Source organism: Phoenix dactylifera, chromosome 8 (assembly GCF_009389715.1).
Source record: "Phoenix dactylifera cultivar Barhee BC4 chromosome 8, palm_55x_up_171113_PBpolish2nd_filt_p, whole genome shotgun sequence".
NCBI lineage: Eukaryota > Viridiplantae > Streptophyta > Magnoliopsida > Arecales > Arecaceae > Phoenix > Phoenix dactylifera.
In genome coordinates, this window is record NC_052399.1 from 21,205,734 (window position 1) to 21,220,941 (window position 15,208).

General features: G+C 37.5%; 1 protein-coding gene and 1 non-coding gene across 2 annotated transcripts; one reads left to right on the forward strand and one right to left on the reverse strand.

The window, feature by feature from the left end:
• Positions 1-2,516: 2,516 nt before the first annotated feature.
• Positions 2,517-13,031, reverse strand: LOC103709765 (DEAD-box ATP-dependent RNA helicase 39). The gene is made up of 9 exons (XM_008795264.4): positions 12,463-13,031; positions 11,701-11,796; positions 11,428-11,616; positions 11,165-11,305; positions 10,729-10,869; positions 7,972-8,114; positions 4,650-4,779; positions 4,500-4,548; positions 2,517-3,319 (listed from the first exon to the last, which is right to left on the reverse strand). Exons 1-9 carry the CDS (start codon positions 12,961-12,963, stop codon positions 2,901-2,903), a joined length of 1,809 nt encoding a protein of 602 aa, XP_008793486.2. The 5' UTR covers positions 12,964-13,031; the 3' UTR covers positions 2,517-2,900.
• Positions 13,032-14,434: 1,403 nt separating this feature from the next.
• Positions 14,435-14,595, forward strand: LOC113462905. The gene has a single exon (XR_003386222.1). It is a non-coding gene; the product is annotated as a U1 spliceosomal RNA (small nuclear RNA).
• Positions 14,596-15,208: the final 613 nt, after the last annotated feature.

Sequence of the window (15,208 nt, forward strand, 5' to 3'; positions counted from 1 at the left end):
TTAACTCTCTTTCTCTCGACATTCGCTGCTTTTCTCCCTCTTCAAGCTTTAACATGATCTTAACCATCAACATTGAACATTAACCCCATCTTGCTTCATATATATATAAGACTGTATTCGTCTATTCTAACTTCATAATTTTATTAACTTGAAGTTTTGCTTCAGCGGAGCATAGGTCGCAGAAGGATTCCTACATATGGAGTTGATAGCAGACACAAAAGCTAGGAGAAAGAATCTATACCAATCGGAGTAAAGGACTCAAAAAGACTCGGACATTCGTACTCCTCTCGAACCATACATGGTTTGGTTGAGACCCCAGAAACCAATCTCCCTTCTTCAACTTCTACACTACAACTGAGTAGTTGGACTACTACTTACAAACGACTCCATATCAGCTTTGACTCCTTCCGACATGCCTTCATAAATAGAGAGAAGATACATAGAGCCCGGCAAGTCATGTTCGTTCGTCACCAAAATAATAACCCAAATGTCTCGCCAACTTTTCTTCGACAAGCACACCATGGACACAACCAAAGCAAGGTTTGGAGCAGCAGCAACCTTCCTGCTTCTCTGTGCTCTCACAGCAATGGCTTGCGTTTCCCATTCCAGGCGTTGGCGCTGCTTCATGGCTGCACGGCGTCGGAGCTCTGAGTCAGCTATAAGCGTTCAACAAGTCCAGCCAGGAGTTGATGAATATTGTATCTGGCAGAAGAACATACTAATGGGAGAGAAATGCCAACTCCCAGATTTCTCAGGCATCATCACCTATGATTCTGCTGGAAACCTTGTTGCTCCTGGCCATCCTCATGCAACATACGCTCTCAAATGATTGAAAGTCCTTTTCCGTAACAAGTTTGTGCTTCGAGCGTGCAATTGCCATGTTTAAAGCTCTCAATTATGCTCTCATTTTGCGGTGGATGAAACTAATGTAGCGCCACAACATACATTAGAAAATCATTAACTGGGCTACAGGAGAATGGTTAGATTGGATTTCATCTCTGACTCTGGTCTTCATTTGTGAGAAGAAAATTACAGACACTTTTCTTTTCCATTTCCCAAAAACCAGAAATTATCTTGATTACAAAAATCAACCATCCAGTTCGTCAAAACGATCTGTCCTAGTACCGTCAGTACTCAAATAAGAACTCAGATTTCTTACTCTCATCAAATAAAAACAAGAAATTGCCCATTTCTGTCCTAGTACCCAAGCATTGTGACAATGCTTGGGTCTCTTTCTGTAAAAGAACTCAGATTCAAACGCTCTCTCTCAAGCCGTTGTTCAGATTCTGCTTTTGCAGAGGGTATAATGTCATCAATGAAACTTCTTTTGCAGATGGTATAATGGCATGTTTGGTTGATCAAAAAAAAAAAATTCAGAATAATTTATATTTGATTGAGCATTTATTTTTCTAAAATAGTTACATAAAAGCCCTATTATACTCTTAATAAAAAGTACAACTTTATCCATAGATTTTAATAATTTGAAAATATTTTTGGAAAGAAAATTAATTTCTAACTGGTGAAAAAGTAGTTTTTTTATGTTCTTCATAATTTTTTTATAAAATCTAAAAATTTAATTTCATAAAAATACTACTTTTCTATCTCTTTTTTAAACATTCTAATCAAATAAAAAATATTTTTTTTATTTTTCTATCCACCTCACTTTTTTTTTTCCCGCGAACCAAACGCGCAGGTGTGCGGTCGGCATTCTCCGCCAGCTACTAGGTCCAATGAGAACGAGGCAGTGATGAGAGGCCATCGCTGTAGCCTTTTTCGGCCGTTTTTTAATACCTTATAGAAACGGAGGGGAAGGATGGAAACGGAAAGCCTCGAAGTGACAAATGATACCTTATAGATCTTCATTCAATAATGAAAATATCTATTCATTTACCCAAAAATTCCAACGCTGAACTCATAAGGATCTTGACATAGCAAAAACCAAAACAAATAACCACCGCTTGCAACTGACTGAAATGTATTGGAAGAATTCAACACTGAAACCTGATCGTAATTAATACTGGTTACATTTGAATTATTGAAATTTCCAAACAAACCAAGAGACCAAAGGTTTCGCCACCGGTCGGCATTAACCTAAAAACTTTTTTAAAAAAAGGCAAAAAAGAAAGAAAAGAAAGAAAAGAACGAGGAAGGCTGAAGGGTCCTATACACTAAAAGTGTTGATTTTTCACACTGAATCCAGAATGTAGGGTCGTTTTTTATTTAAGAAAAATCTTGATTTCACAACTCTCAATCCGGTATGTTGAGGCCTCCTGTCTGTCCAGTTTCTGTCGTAGGGATTTCTTCTATAGTTCGATTGATCTGGTAAGGCTCTAGTACAGCGGCCCGTTGGACGTTGCACGAGCCATGCATGAGCTCTACAGCGCGTCCCATAGTTTTTTATGATATAAAACAAACTCCTTACGTACCCCACCCCAAAAAATTAAGAGTAATAATAATAATAATAATAAAACCAAAAATATTTTAGAACCTTCTTCAGTGATTGAAATTTCTTGACAGAAACCAAAACCAAAGCCACGGTGATCAATTATATCAATGAAATAGGCAAGATTACAAATTTAACTAGAACTTACAAAAATAAATGATTTTTTTTAAAAGGAAGGATATGAAATAGGCAAAATTCTACAACCTGGGTGATGAAGCCCAAAGGACCATGCCATAAGCCCTCCACCATCCTTCGTTGAGCCTGAGATGGGGGGGAGAGTAAGCAGGAGGCAAGAGAAAGGAAAGTTCTAAGTTTCAATCTCTCAGGGTCCGTGTCCTGAGTTTGGATCTTACATGAATACGATTTTCTCAAGGGTGGGGAAAAAACACTCGTCCAAGAAGCTCCGGTATGCAGCATTTACAGTGGGTACATTCCTAAATGCGTCACCCATGATACATCAACTTGGTCTTAGTGATTCCTTTTTTCTAGAGGAACTGCGCCCCCTGAATCCAACAATGCTGAGCTTCGCAGCAGCAGCCTTCGCAGTTTGAGAGTTTTTACCCTTTAAGGATTCTCTCTTTCCACCACTAGTAGCAAGAGATTTTATTGGCCTTTTAAGTGCAGCACTCTTTCTTGCCTTAGTGGGTGCTGATCTTTTACCTGTTATGGTTGCTTTTCTCCCAACTTTGCTCTTCTTGTTTGCAGCTTTTATAATGCTAGAGTTCTTTCCCTTTCGATCCACCGGTATTGACTTGGCGGCATCCCTTCTGACATTGTTTACATTAAGAGATTCCAGGCTCTCATTTTTCTTGATGGCTTCTTCAATTCGAGTTGCTAAAGGAAGATCTTTCTTTGCAACAAGGCTTGTTACTTTGCCTGCATGAGGAAATTTGTAAAACAATAAGAATACACAGCGGAATCGTAGAGAAGGATAATATAAAAAGATAATGTCAACATAATCCTGTTAACTATCATCTCTGTTTCAAGAACATGTCAGCACAAGAGCTGAAAAACTACAGAAATGGCTAAAAAAATAAATATAACAATCACAACAACTACATGCAGAAGCACATCTCTGCAATGGTGGCCCATCCAATTAAACAAAGAGGAAACATTGATACATAATTTCTTTTACTTCCATTTTTTTGTACCCCATCAACCTCATCATACGTGTAAGTTGAGATGACCATTCACGATGGTATTGCTTAGATTTTTATTACTGACATAAATTAATAAGCCAAAAGATGAAAAACAAGGTCCCTCCAAAAGATGAAGGTATGGTTGCCAATCAAAAAGTTTAAAAATCGTGGTTTACGAGCCAATTCAGGTCAGCCAGGAAATAAATGCTCCATCCAAAACAAAATCATTTTGGTTAATCTACACCAAAACTCATAGAAAACATCAAAAAGAAATTGCATAACACAAGATGCAGAAAATCAGAAAATATCTAATAAAGCATTAAGAGGTTGCCTATATCAGGAATGCTCGTGAATTTAACACCAATGTCAAGTTCATTAATGCAAGCCTTAAATTCACACAGTGTGGATTTGATATTTGATACGGTATTCAAGTCAAAAAATTTAATACAAAAACATAAACCAATAGAACTGAGTAATCAAACATTAGAACATGTCAGTATTTTCTACTTGGAGAGTATCTCTACAAACATCACTAAAAATCAGGTGTTAAATTTGAGAGTATCGCTTTCTCTTCACTCCCCCCCCCCTCCCCCTCCTTGAGGATTTCCACATCTCCACTCTAAGAAAATCAAGACAACTTATCAAACTTCTAAATCAGTAACAAGAAATCTAAGCTCTAGTTCATGAAGAGAGAAGGAAAGAAGAAGAGAATTCGGTGAAGGCATTAAATCAGAACTTCAGAAACAGAAGATCAACAAAAAAAAGAGTAAGAACATTTGTTGACATCATATCTACAGTTGCAAAAGTTGAACAAAGTATCATTCATATGCAAAAAAAAAAAAAGATAGTTTAGCTCAGTGTATAATGCAATTAATGGCATGTGAAAAAATAGATAAACACATTTCACATAAGCAGACCTTTGGCACCCATCCGAGCAGTTCTTCCAGTACGATGGAGGTAATCAATCTAGAATCACATAAGAATGAATAATTCAAGCTCAAAGCTAAGGAGAGTAAAAACTAGTAAAAATTGTGGATCTAAGAGTCAAGAAGAAAAGCAGCACCCACAGAATTCAGTGGAAAGTCGAACATGATAACATGGTCGACATCTAAATCAAGTCCTCTTGCAGCCAAGTCTGTGCACACCAATGTTGGGCAATCCCCTTCCTCACTCTTAAACTTTTTCAGGTTTTCAACTCTGGCATCAAAAACATATTTCTTGATAAATATTTTTGATACCTTAAAATCTCAATTGTGAAAATGTCCTCTTTAGGTAATATAGTGAATATCTCTTCTTTAAATAATATAATGAGCATAATATTTTAAGAAAACTTTACACCAGTTATATACTTAAAAAAAAAAAAAAACTATGCAACTACACATACAAAACATATCATAGACATTATGGTATGATCTTTTGGCAAACTTGCAGCAAAAAGATAAAAGAATTGATATGGATATTGTCATAGTATCATAGACATATCTATATATATATGTGTGTGTGTGTGTGTGTGTGTGTGTGTGTGTGTGTGTGTGCTATTCTCTATATAGAACGATCTTGCTGCACTTAAAAATCATGATAGACGCACAAGCAGGAGTTAAGCATAAGAAGGAAGGGAACAATCATAACATGCGCAGCGAGTTCAGAGAAGGGAAAGGACTAAAAGTAGTATACTAGCAAAGAAATTAAAGGGAACAAGTATTACTTATAAATTTTGAAAAAAAAATACTGATATGGTGCACAAGTACAGAATATGAAAAGGAAATACTTGGTGCAAGCTCAAAATGAAATAAAAGGCATCTGAATGATTTTTGGTTTTAAAGAAGACCTAAAAGTGAGCCAAGAAAACTCTCACTGTAGCTACATGAAGCATGATTAGCAATTAGAGATCACAGATATGGCAAGTGATGAACGCAGAAGTGCACATCCTTTAGGAAGTCGCCAAGTGAAAGTGTGAATGCTCAAGTGATCCTTTAAACCACTGATGCTGATATAACTGCCAGTTAGGAAGTCTAACAAGGCAAGCTATTAAGGACACTAGGTTACATGCAGCAACAACTTGTCTGTCAATCACTTCCCCTCCACAATGTGCATATAGCTGGCTTTTATTTCATTTATTTGTGTCGTAAGTATTCTATAGCTTGATACCTATTTAGGGTTACATATAAATAGCCCATTTAGGCCCTGTCCTGCATCAACATTGTTGGCTACTTAAATAATTCACGTTTGCATCTGAATATATCTTCTCTTCCTGTTAAATGAAAATCCTATGTATCAGTCTAAATTGTGCATTTTTTCTAAACTTATTTCCTTACTTTAAGTACATGTGCACTTAATGTTTTGAAGGTTCCATAAATATTCAATAAATTTATTCTATATTTTTAACTTTATAACATTCCTTTTTAGCTAAGGCAGAAATCACTCTCTTTTTTTTAACTTAAATAATTCAGGTTTATCACTAAATCTTTAGTTATCATTCATTGATGATAGTCCAGACAATAGATATGAAGTTCCATGCAAGAAATCACTCCAAAATAAGGGTTTAAATCTTGGTACTGGGCCCTGTCTTGGTTTGCTCCTGGAACAGTAATGGTACTGAGACAACAAGACAATACGGTCGGATGGTTCAAAATAGTTAGTAGTAACAGGGATTTTGGGGGGTGGGAGGACATAATACATATATCAATAATATTTCAATTTTATAAAATAATAAACAATTATTTGGTATTGTTTCATCAAACACAAAGAAAATTAGACTCCTAGCTAATAATACAGTATATTATATATGACATACATATTTTTACAAATGAATCAATTTTCTTCTTTCGAATCTAAATGGTTATACTTCCAAATAATTGTTCCCAGATCTTGAAATACACAAATAACCTTATCACTTCATTGATAACAGGGATAAAAGTATTAAAAGGATTTAATCAAGACTTGAAAGTTATATTCGACAAATTCAAAATGAAAAATAGCAATAGACAACAACCAATAGATTGTGTAGTTGCATATTTTCTTTGAAAGATATGTGTGTGTGTAATTTAATAATAAAAGAAATAGTAAACAAAAGAGAAAGGAATAACTTGCTTTGAGTGATAAAATTATGTTCTATCTATCGGATTGATGTAGTAGAAAAGATATAAACAGATTAGAGGATAAGAGGGACAAAGCCAAGTTGATGCTAGGAGTCGCTGGACTATAAAAAAAATGAGAGAAAAAGTTGTGTAGCTCTACAGAGGTAGATTGTGGAGCCATGATGGTTGTGGCCTTCTCATAATTAACATTGTAAGCAATTAGTATATTTCCAAATCCACCCTTTACTCACATGTGGATAAATCCTCCAATTAAGGTGTTGGTTGGTGATCCTAATTTAGTCGATTTTTTATAAAACTTTTATTTGGATTCTCACAAAAAATTTTGAGAAAAACCTAGAGCATTATCTTATTTAGAAATTCAAAATATCGCATGAAAATTTTGAGATGCGAAAATTTAGGAAAGTGGGATAAGCCGGTTGGTATTTTGGGAAAAAGAATGCAGAAATTTAGGAAAGCAGGATAAGCCGGTTGGTATTTTGGGAAAAAGAATGCAGAAATTTAGGAAAGCAGGATAAGCCGTTGGTATTTTGGGAAAAAAGATGAGTGTGTGTTGGGGCGTGGGGGGGATTCCAGATTCCAAGTAAATAGGAATTTTGGAAAATATACTTGCGAAAGGCAGATTATTAAGGTACTTTTCCCAATACTTGGAGAGCCATGGTCCCCACCAACCCCTTTAGATCCACCCCTAAGTAACAACAAGAACAAAACTTAAAAAAAAAAAAAAAAAAACCGTTTTTGTCCCAACCATCCCAAATGCAAGCGCAACTAAGACAAGTGAGATGGGCCGGGACAGTCAGGAGAGAGAACCACTGTCCCATACCCATCTCAGTCATGTTTTCTTATCGGAAGGCACGGCACCAAGGATATCGTCCCATTTCAATGGGACCTAAATCCTTGCTCCAGAGATGTCATGGGCATGCACTCTGTCAGTAATATGAATTGCATCATCAAACTAATTAGCAATAGCTATTGGAAGATTGAGATTGATCAAAAAAAATGTAATATCAAGTAGTATCACTCAGCAACTTGAACTGGAACTGAAATCTGGCATTACCATGGGGCAACATAAGCATTTTTCCAAGATGTCACATGTATCTACCAAAGATTACCTTTGTGCACAGCTAAATAATGAAAACAAACTTTGAATAAATGGGCTTACGAATGGAATCATTTATTAGCAGTGTACGACCAGTATTGATAATTTAATGTTCAATATAAAGTCACAATTCCTTTTCAACTACCAGCAAACTGCACCACAGTAATATACAGTAACCAGAACCAATCAACTAACCTTTCCTCTGCTGGCACCTCCCCATGGTAATTTACCGTGAATATCTGGTTTTCAGTTAGAAAATGATCCACGGCACGACTTGAATTCAGTGTATTGCAGAACACCATCACCCTATTTCCCTTTGCCAGACTTGGCTCAAGAACCTGCCATGACTCATGACACATTATTTTCAGAAAGTTTGCATGTTGGAAAGCGCCATACTTTCTGATATTTAAGCATTCATCGTCAATGCAAAAAATGGTCGACACCAAATGCAAGGATTGCAGATGGACTAGAATTAAGGAACCAAATATAGATACATTATAAGCCTAGAATTTGAGTACCAAAGTGTATCAGTCTGTACAAGCAATACCATGCAATACTAGTTAGGCACAAGTACTGGGATGCTCCTAGTCCATGTCAACAAGTAGTACATCATCTCAATTTTGTTGTGCCGGCACCAAGCAATGTACGAGGTGTCGGTATGATATTGTATAGTACCAGCAAGGGTATCATTAATCAACCCTTGCTATAAGCATAACTTGAATATTTTGAATATTATGTTCTAAATTTTTGGCTAGCATCTATAGTTTAGTGTAGTCCTAATATTAAAGTATGATTATGGACTTCGTGGGCAGGAAAAACTACATAAGTTTTTGAAAATTGGGTGGCTTGTAAGCTTCGTATGAAAGCGTGAATTTCAAACTTGAATAATAACTAAAACTAGTTTCTAGTTATTAGATACATGTCTTCCTAGTTTTCAATTCTTTCCCTCTTCTATTCAGACCTTTAATGCCAAGGATCCTACAAAGTCACAATCTCCAAGTTCAAAAATCTTGCAAAAGACAATGTCAAAATATTAAGGCATTATTAGCAGATTAATAAAGATATTTGCATTAGAAAACCACATTTCTCTAAAATACTCCATCCCAATATTATCATCAGACTTAAGCATTTTCAGCCCAACCTGCCAAACCCATCCCAGCACAGCCTGATTTGGGCGGGCCTGGGGGCCCGAGCATTGGCTAGGAATTTTGAGCCAATGGAAATTCCCCTCAGGCCTAGGCTGGTCCAAATTATATAGGCCCATCTTGAAATTATACATAACAAAAAGCTGCCTTTCGCTTTCCCAATCCATCTCGTTCCTAATCCCCTTCCTCTCACTCCGTCCACCTCACCACAACCTCTTGCCTCCTCCCTCCTCTTCTGTTATATTGAAGATCTCATCAAGTTCCCGTCACTCTATCTCTCTCTCCATCTCGCTTCACCCACCTCCTTCGTCCACTGGCCATCTCTTTCCTTCCCTTTGCATGCCTCCCTGACATGGCCACTGCACTCGCCCTCGAATGATCCAGATTAAGCTGAATTGGTCTGAGGTTTGGGCTGTAGGAGCCGATCCATGTCAGGTTCAAGCCAGCATTTTTGGCCTTCAATATGCAGCTTAGAGCCAACCCAATCCCGAATGCTTAGGTACAATTGTCTTGTGTTGGGAATCCTTTAGTAAGATAAGGTCTCTTTCTTGATAAAAATGTTGTAAAGGCAACATTAGTAAAACTTCATCTAACCTTCATCTTTTAAAGTCATATCCCAAAGAGGGCACCAAAAGTAGAAGGAAACACAAAGATAGACAGCGTATCAAGAGAGCTAGATGCATAACTTTATGTTTATTCAATTCTCAACAATACAAATAATCATGTTTCTTCTCTTAAGTTGACAATACTTAATTAACCTTTTTCTTAATTAAAAATAACCTTCCACACTTCTAACAGCACATTAGATCTAGATAGAACTTTTCATTCTCATATGAAAAAAACAAATTGGGGGCCTACAAACATCTTCGCGCCAAAAGTAACATGCAGCAGAAAGTTGTACAGATTATTTACATGTGAAATACTGAAAAACTCTAAAATTTGGTTGGAAAACTAAGTTTCGCGCATGGAGCAAAAACACCAATATCTCCACCAAAAGAAAATGTGTAACATTGTCCCCGTATCATCTGACAAGAGCATAAAGCACAAAGGTAACAAGTAAAAAACAACAGCAGGCAATTGATATGTAAACAACACGAGATAATTATCAAGTTGTGTAAGAAGCTAATAATTATATTCGTAACTATTTTGTGTCTTGTATATCAAAACTAAAATGAGAGTATTTCAATAAATAATCATAATATAATTCTTTCTACTAAGAAAATTTTTAGTACAGGTAATATCAAGGTTTGCCATCTTGGAACCGAACCTCATACCGATATCATCCTATTTACGGTGTCGGTACACGCGATATAATACCCGGTTCAACATACAGCTACAATTAATCACATATATATTTTTAGAGATATATATTAATTAGATTAAAGACCTTAAAATATAATCAATTTAATATTGAGCACAATTATTAAATACAGTTATTAATTCTTTATCCCAATTCTTAAGATCAAAATAATTTTCTCTGCTCATATTTCAAGCAACCAATGGCAAAAGTTGGGCATTAAGGCATAGCATATATCTCGCACATATTATATATGGTAAGACAACATGGTAATTAACATGATTGCATCCTTTGTATGGAGTTAAGTGGCACCGACAAATTCCTAGATATGTCCAAATTCATAAATCAGAAGAATTAGCAAAACTAGGCATGTTGATCTCAATAATATAACTTAGCTGAATTTAAGAGGTACTATGTTCAACCATCCACATGTTTGTATATGGACAAGATTACCAATTCACAAGTATGTTAATAAAAATAAAAGCACATTAAATTGTCTGAAAGTCTGACCTGCAGAAGAGCGTCCAGCTTGTTTTCAACACCAGAAAGTTTGATAAAATCATGCCTTGCAGATGCAACTTTCTTGTGCAAAGTGGATGTATGCAAATGGATTATTCCTTGAAATTCCTCATCAATCAGTTTTTGCACTGCCTGCAACGCATTGACAGGTCAAGGATCCCAGTTAAAAAGAAGAATGTGAATTAGAGAAGGGGGGGGGGGGGTGCGGAATCAGTTTCATTAGCTGACTGCTAACTTTTTATGACAAGCCATGGGCTGAGAATATAACATCATTGTGCCATAACAAACACCCTAGAGTGATCAGAGGCTTTCAAATGAATATGATGGAATCACACAAAAGGCAGAAGCATATGACTACAATAAATAGCCCTTGGTTTTAGAAATATGCAAGGAAGAGTGTTAGGTTTCAACTAAAATTTGGAATAACCTTCGTCATGGTTGCAGCAACCAAAACAGTTTGAAATCCATGGTCACCAGGTTTTGCTGCACGGTTCTTTAATGGACCAAGAAACTTGCGAATGTCAGGACCAAAACCTCGATCAAACATCGTATCTGCCTCATCCAAAACCTGCATGCATAATGCCAATTCCACTTACTAGTCAACAGCATTCATGAAAACATATTTAGATTGCACACCAGTTCCAAGATAAAAAATCAAAGGAGTTGTTATGAGTCGTAAATATAACCCACCAAGTACTTGATATCCCCATAAACCATGTTCCCATCCTCAATATGCTGCAGAACCCTTCCAGGGGTCCCAACAACCATATCAATTGGAGTATTTAGTGAATCTTCTTGAGGTCTTAAACGGCCACCTCCGCTTATCATGGTCGACCGAAATCGTGCATGGTGACCTATAGACTTCGCAACATGGAAGACCTGCAATTTTACCCCATAGTTTATTCCTTTCCAGTGCATAGTCTATTATATATTGAGGCACAAACTTTGAAAAGCATTCCCAACCTGCTCACATAGCTCCCTTGTGGGACAAAGCACAACTGCTCTAGGACGCCTCGGTTTCATCAGCATGCCTGACAAGGCTTCATCACGCCTCATTAGCTGCAGAACAGTTAGCTCAATTTAAGTATTTTTCAGATTAATCCAACCAAATATGTGGCCCACAAAACGTGAAAGCAGTTCTATTCTGGTATACAGAATTTAAATATGCAGCATGTTAGCCAAAATATGTCCTAAAGAGGATGTAAAATAATAATAATAACAGCTCTGCATCAGATAAATTACCCGTGAAATATCTAATACAAGAATTGTTTTCTAAAACTCTTTAAACTTCCAATGAACATTGGGGTTATCAAATAGGTTGTGGCCTTTGTATCAGAAAGAAAACATGCTAATCTCATGGTACGAACAAAAAGAGAATAGTCTTATCAATCCTTTAAAGTAAGGATCATCAAAGATTATAAATGAATGCTCAGAGACACAAAGACCTCTTAAACAACAGCAAGATACTATTTTATCAAACAAATCAATGGCGGACTTGAAACAAGAACTCAACATGTGAAACCCCCAAATCAAAAATTGTAAGTATAACGGAAACAAGAGCCAAGAAATGGATTTCTCTGATGATTATACTAATTAAACCACAGCAAGATTAATTCTTTTATCAGACACGTCGAGGTAAAAAAAAAGTTCAAGAAACTCATGCATGTTAACTTGGCTGAAACTCAAAATCCGTAAATAAAAAAAAGATAGACGGGTCAGGAAGACCTGAACAATAGGCAGCATATAAGCCAGGGTCTTCCCGGACCCTGTGTGAGAGCCCAAGACAACGCTCCTCCCCTCGAGCACCGCCGGCACCCCGATGCACTGGATCTCCGTTGGCACCGAGATCCCCATCTCCTTGGCGGCCCTCATCACCTCCTCGCCGAGACCCAGCTCCTCGAAGCTTGAAGCCATCACGCTCTTCTTTTCCTTCTTCTTCTCGACGGGTGCGGTAACAGGAGCCAGGGAAGCAGGGGAAGAGGGCGTTCTCTTGGCAGTGTCTTTGAGGTGCCTGACCCGAAGGCGCTCTAGGAGGAGGGATTTCCGGAGGGACTGCGTGTCCTGCTCGGCCTCGGCGGCGGGCCCGGTGGAGAGGCAGCGGGTCCGATTAGACCGTAGATAAACCCTAGGCAGCGAGGGGCGGGCTCGGGCGGAGGAGAAGAGGACGGAGGAGGAGGAGAAGGAGAGGGAGAGGAGGGCTCTTCCGGTCCCTCCGCCGCCGGCCATAGCTGCTGTCACCGAGACCCGCCGGTTGGATGGGGTGGGGTTCTTGAATCCAGGGAGGGCGTGGATTGTTGGATATTCATATGTAAGGGTGCTATGCTATCCGGTATACGGTATTCCAAGTTTGCTACCGCGGCGTGGTGTTAATTTCGGCCCAAGCTTGAGCAGCATGCTAACAGTTTGTTTGAAAGATATAGTAAAAATTTAATATCATTTAAGACTTTTATTTCATTGTTATATTTTAATTATACGGTAGGAATACACGCCATTCTTATATGAATTAAACAATTATCTATTATATATAATAATAATTAAAATAATATAATATATAATTTATTTTTATATTTTTATTTTCTAGCTAATTTGTGTCGATCTCATTTCTCAATTGGGCGGACAAAACTTAAGCCAATTCAGGAGCAAGTTTGTCGCTTACTTGCCCTATCTTCATTGTAATTAGAGGAGCAATACTAGTTTCTTTTTTTTTTAGTTACTAAATGAACTAGACTTGATTAAAATTTCTTTTAGCTTATTTTATTTTATTCCAACACCGCATTTTGATGATCTTATCCTAGATTGTAAGAAACTTAGGGTATTTTTGTAATGCAATTATTTTACAGGATCATAATGGTTGTATTTCAGATGTCATTCATGACTACTCGGGTCATACTTGCTCTTGGAGCTGCCCTTGCATGTGAGAAGTTAATCTATGTGATCGAACTACATTTTGCTTAAGAGGGAGTGACGTTCCTCAAGATTCCTAAGATTATTATTAAGAAGGATTCTTCTATTGTAATCTCTTGGATTGATAGGCACGGCAACTTCATTCATGGGTATCTAATGAAGATTAGGAGTTTGCCATTCAATATAGTTTAAGCCATTCATACTCCAAGGGAAGGTAATCAAGTTGTGGATCACCTCGCAAACATGGCATAAGTTGAAGCCAAGTTCTGAAATTTCCCTCTGCTATTACATGGTGGATGCTAGTTCTACTTCATTACTGGATCTATAATATATATTCTACAAACAATATATTTATTGTATTTACCTCTTACTAATATATAATAAGAATTCTCAATTGGCCAATTGCAATTGAAAGTTTCCCTAAATCTCACATGTAACCATGTGATGCAAGGAGTCACATAATCTTTCTATTTTTCAATGTGTTTACGTTATTGTATGTTTGATCATTCCATTAGTTATCTCACAAATCACCAACAGCCTTCTGTCAATGGTAGAAGCCATCATGGAATTTCAAGAAAGAATGTCTTCTTCAAGTATTTGACCGGGAAAAATCAATTTTTAAATAATTTAATCGTTCGTCAATCACCATGGGATTGTACGGCCAAGCCAACGGATGCGATGCAGGCTCGCCAAAGGTCCAGCGCTTGAGGCCAGTTTAGTCCCATATCGGGAATGGTGGAAATACGAAGGGCAACCACCAGTATAAGATCAGATGGCTGTGTGACAAGAGGTCATACTTACCTGGACGGGGTCGATGGGTGATCAAGAAGGCCCATGGCCTGGAGCAGCGGCCCTCATTGCACTTAGAGGGAGCGCTGTTCTACCATCTCCCCAAGTGGGAGAGTGGACGTCATAATTTGTGCAAGAGGGGGTACGCGTTCGCGCGGCCCCTGCCAATCCTAATTTTAAAGACTTATTAACTACGGGCTCGTTTGAAGGGGGGAAAAGTGTGGGCTGGAAAAGTAATGAAATGTCTCTTGTTTGGTTGGAGTTTTTAAAGGAGAGAGAAGGGAAAGTTGAATTCTCATGGAAATATGATTTCCTCATGGGAAAGTTACTTTCCCATGAGGCAGGAATTACTCCATTTTTACTTTTTTCCAAAAAGTCCCTTCAGCATTAAAGAAGCATTAAAGAGACATTAAAAACCTAATTTTTATTAAGAGCATAATAGAAATTATACATAACTTTCCTAGGAAAGTGGATGGCCAACCAAACATAAGCACTTTGGAAATTTGTCACTTTCCCATGGTCAACCAAACATGCCAAAAGTATTTTCCTAGGCATCCTCTTCCCAGGAATTTGTTTCCCAGAAATCATATTCCTAGGAGGGAAAATGCTTCCCGCGAACCAAACGAGCCCTTCGTCGCATTGCATTTACCTTGCATTGTTCTTACGAGGATGAGTGGGGTGGTGAATCATTCCAAGTTTTTGTGTTACGTTTGCATTAGATGCTTCTAAAGTTTGCTGCATCAGATTTAGGCTTGATAAATTGATGAAGGATACACTA

What these genes read in the sequence shown, in the direction of transcription:
- LOC103709765 (XM_008795264.4), bottom strand. Translation starts at nt 12,963, where the DNA reads ATGGCCGGCGGCGGAGGGACCGGAAGAGCCCTCCTCTCCCTCTCCTTC. An exon ending in ATGGGGATATCAAGTACTTG is followed by an intron (nt 11,306 to 11,427) that starts GTGGGTTATATT and finishes TTATGCATGCAG; the next exon opens with GTTTTGGATGAGGCAGATAC. An exon ending in TCGACTTTCCACTGAATTCT is followed by an intron (nt 4,549 to 4,649) that starts GTGGGTGCTGCT and finishes ATGTGATTCTAG; the next exon opens with ATTGATTACCTCCATCGTAC.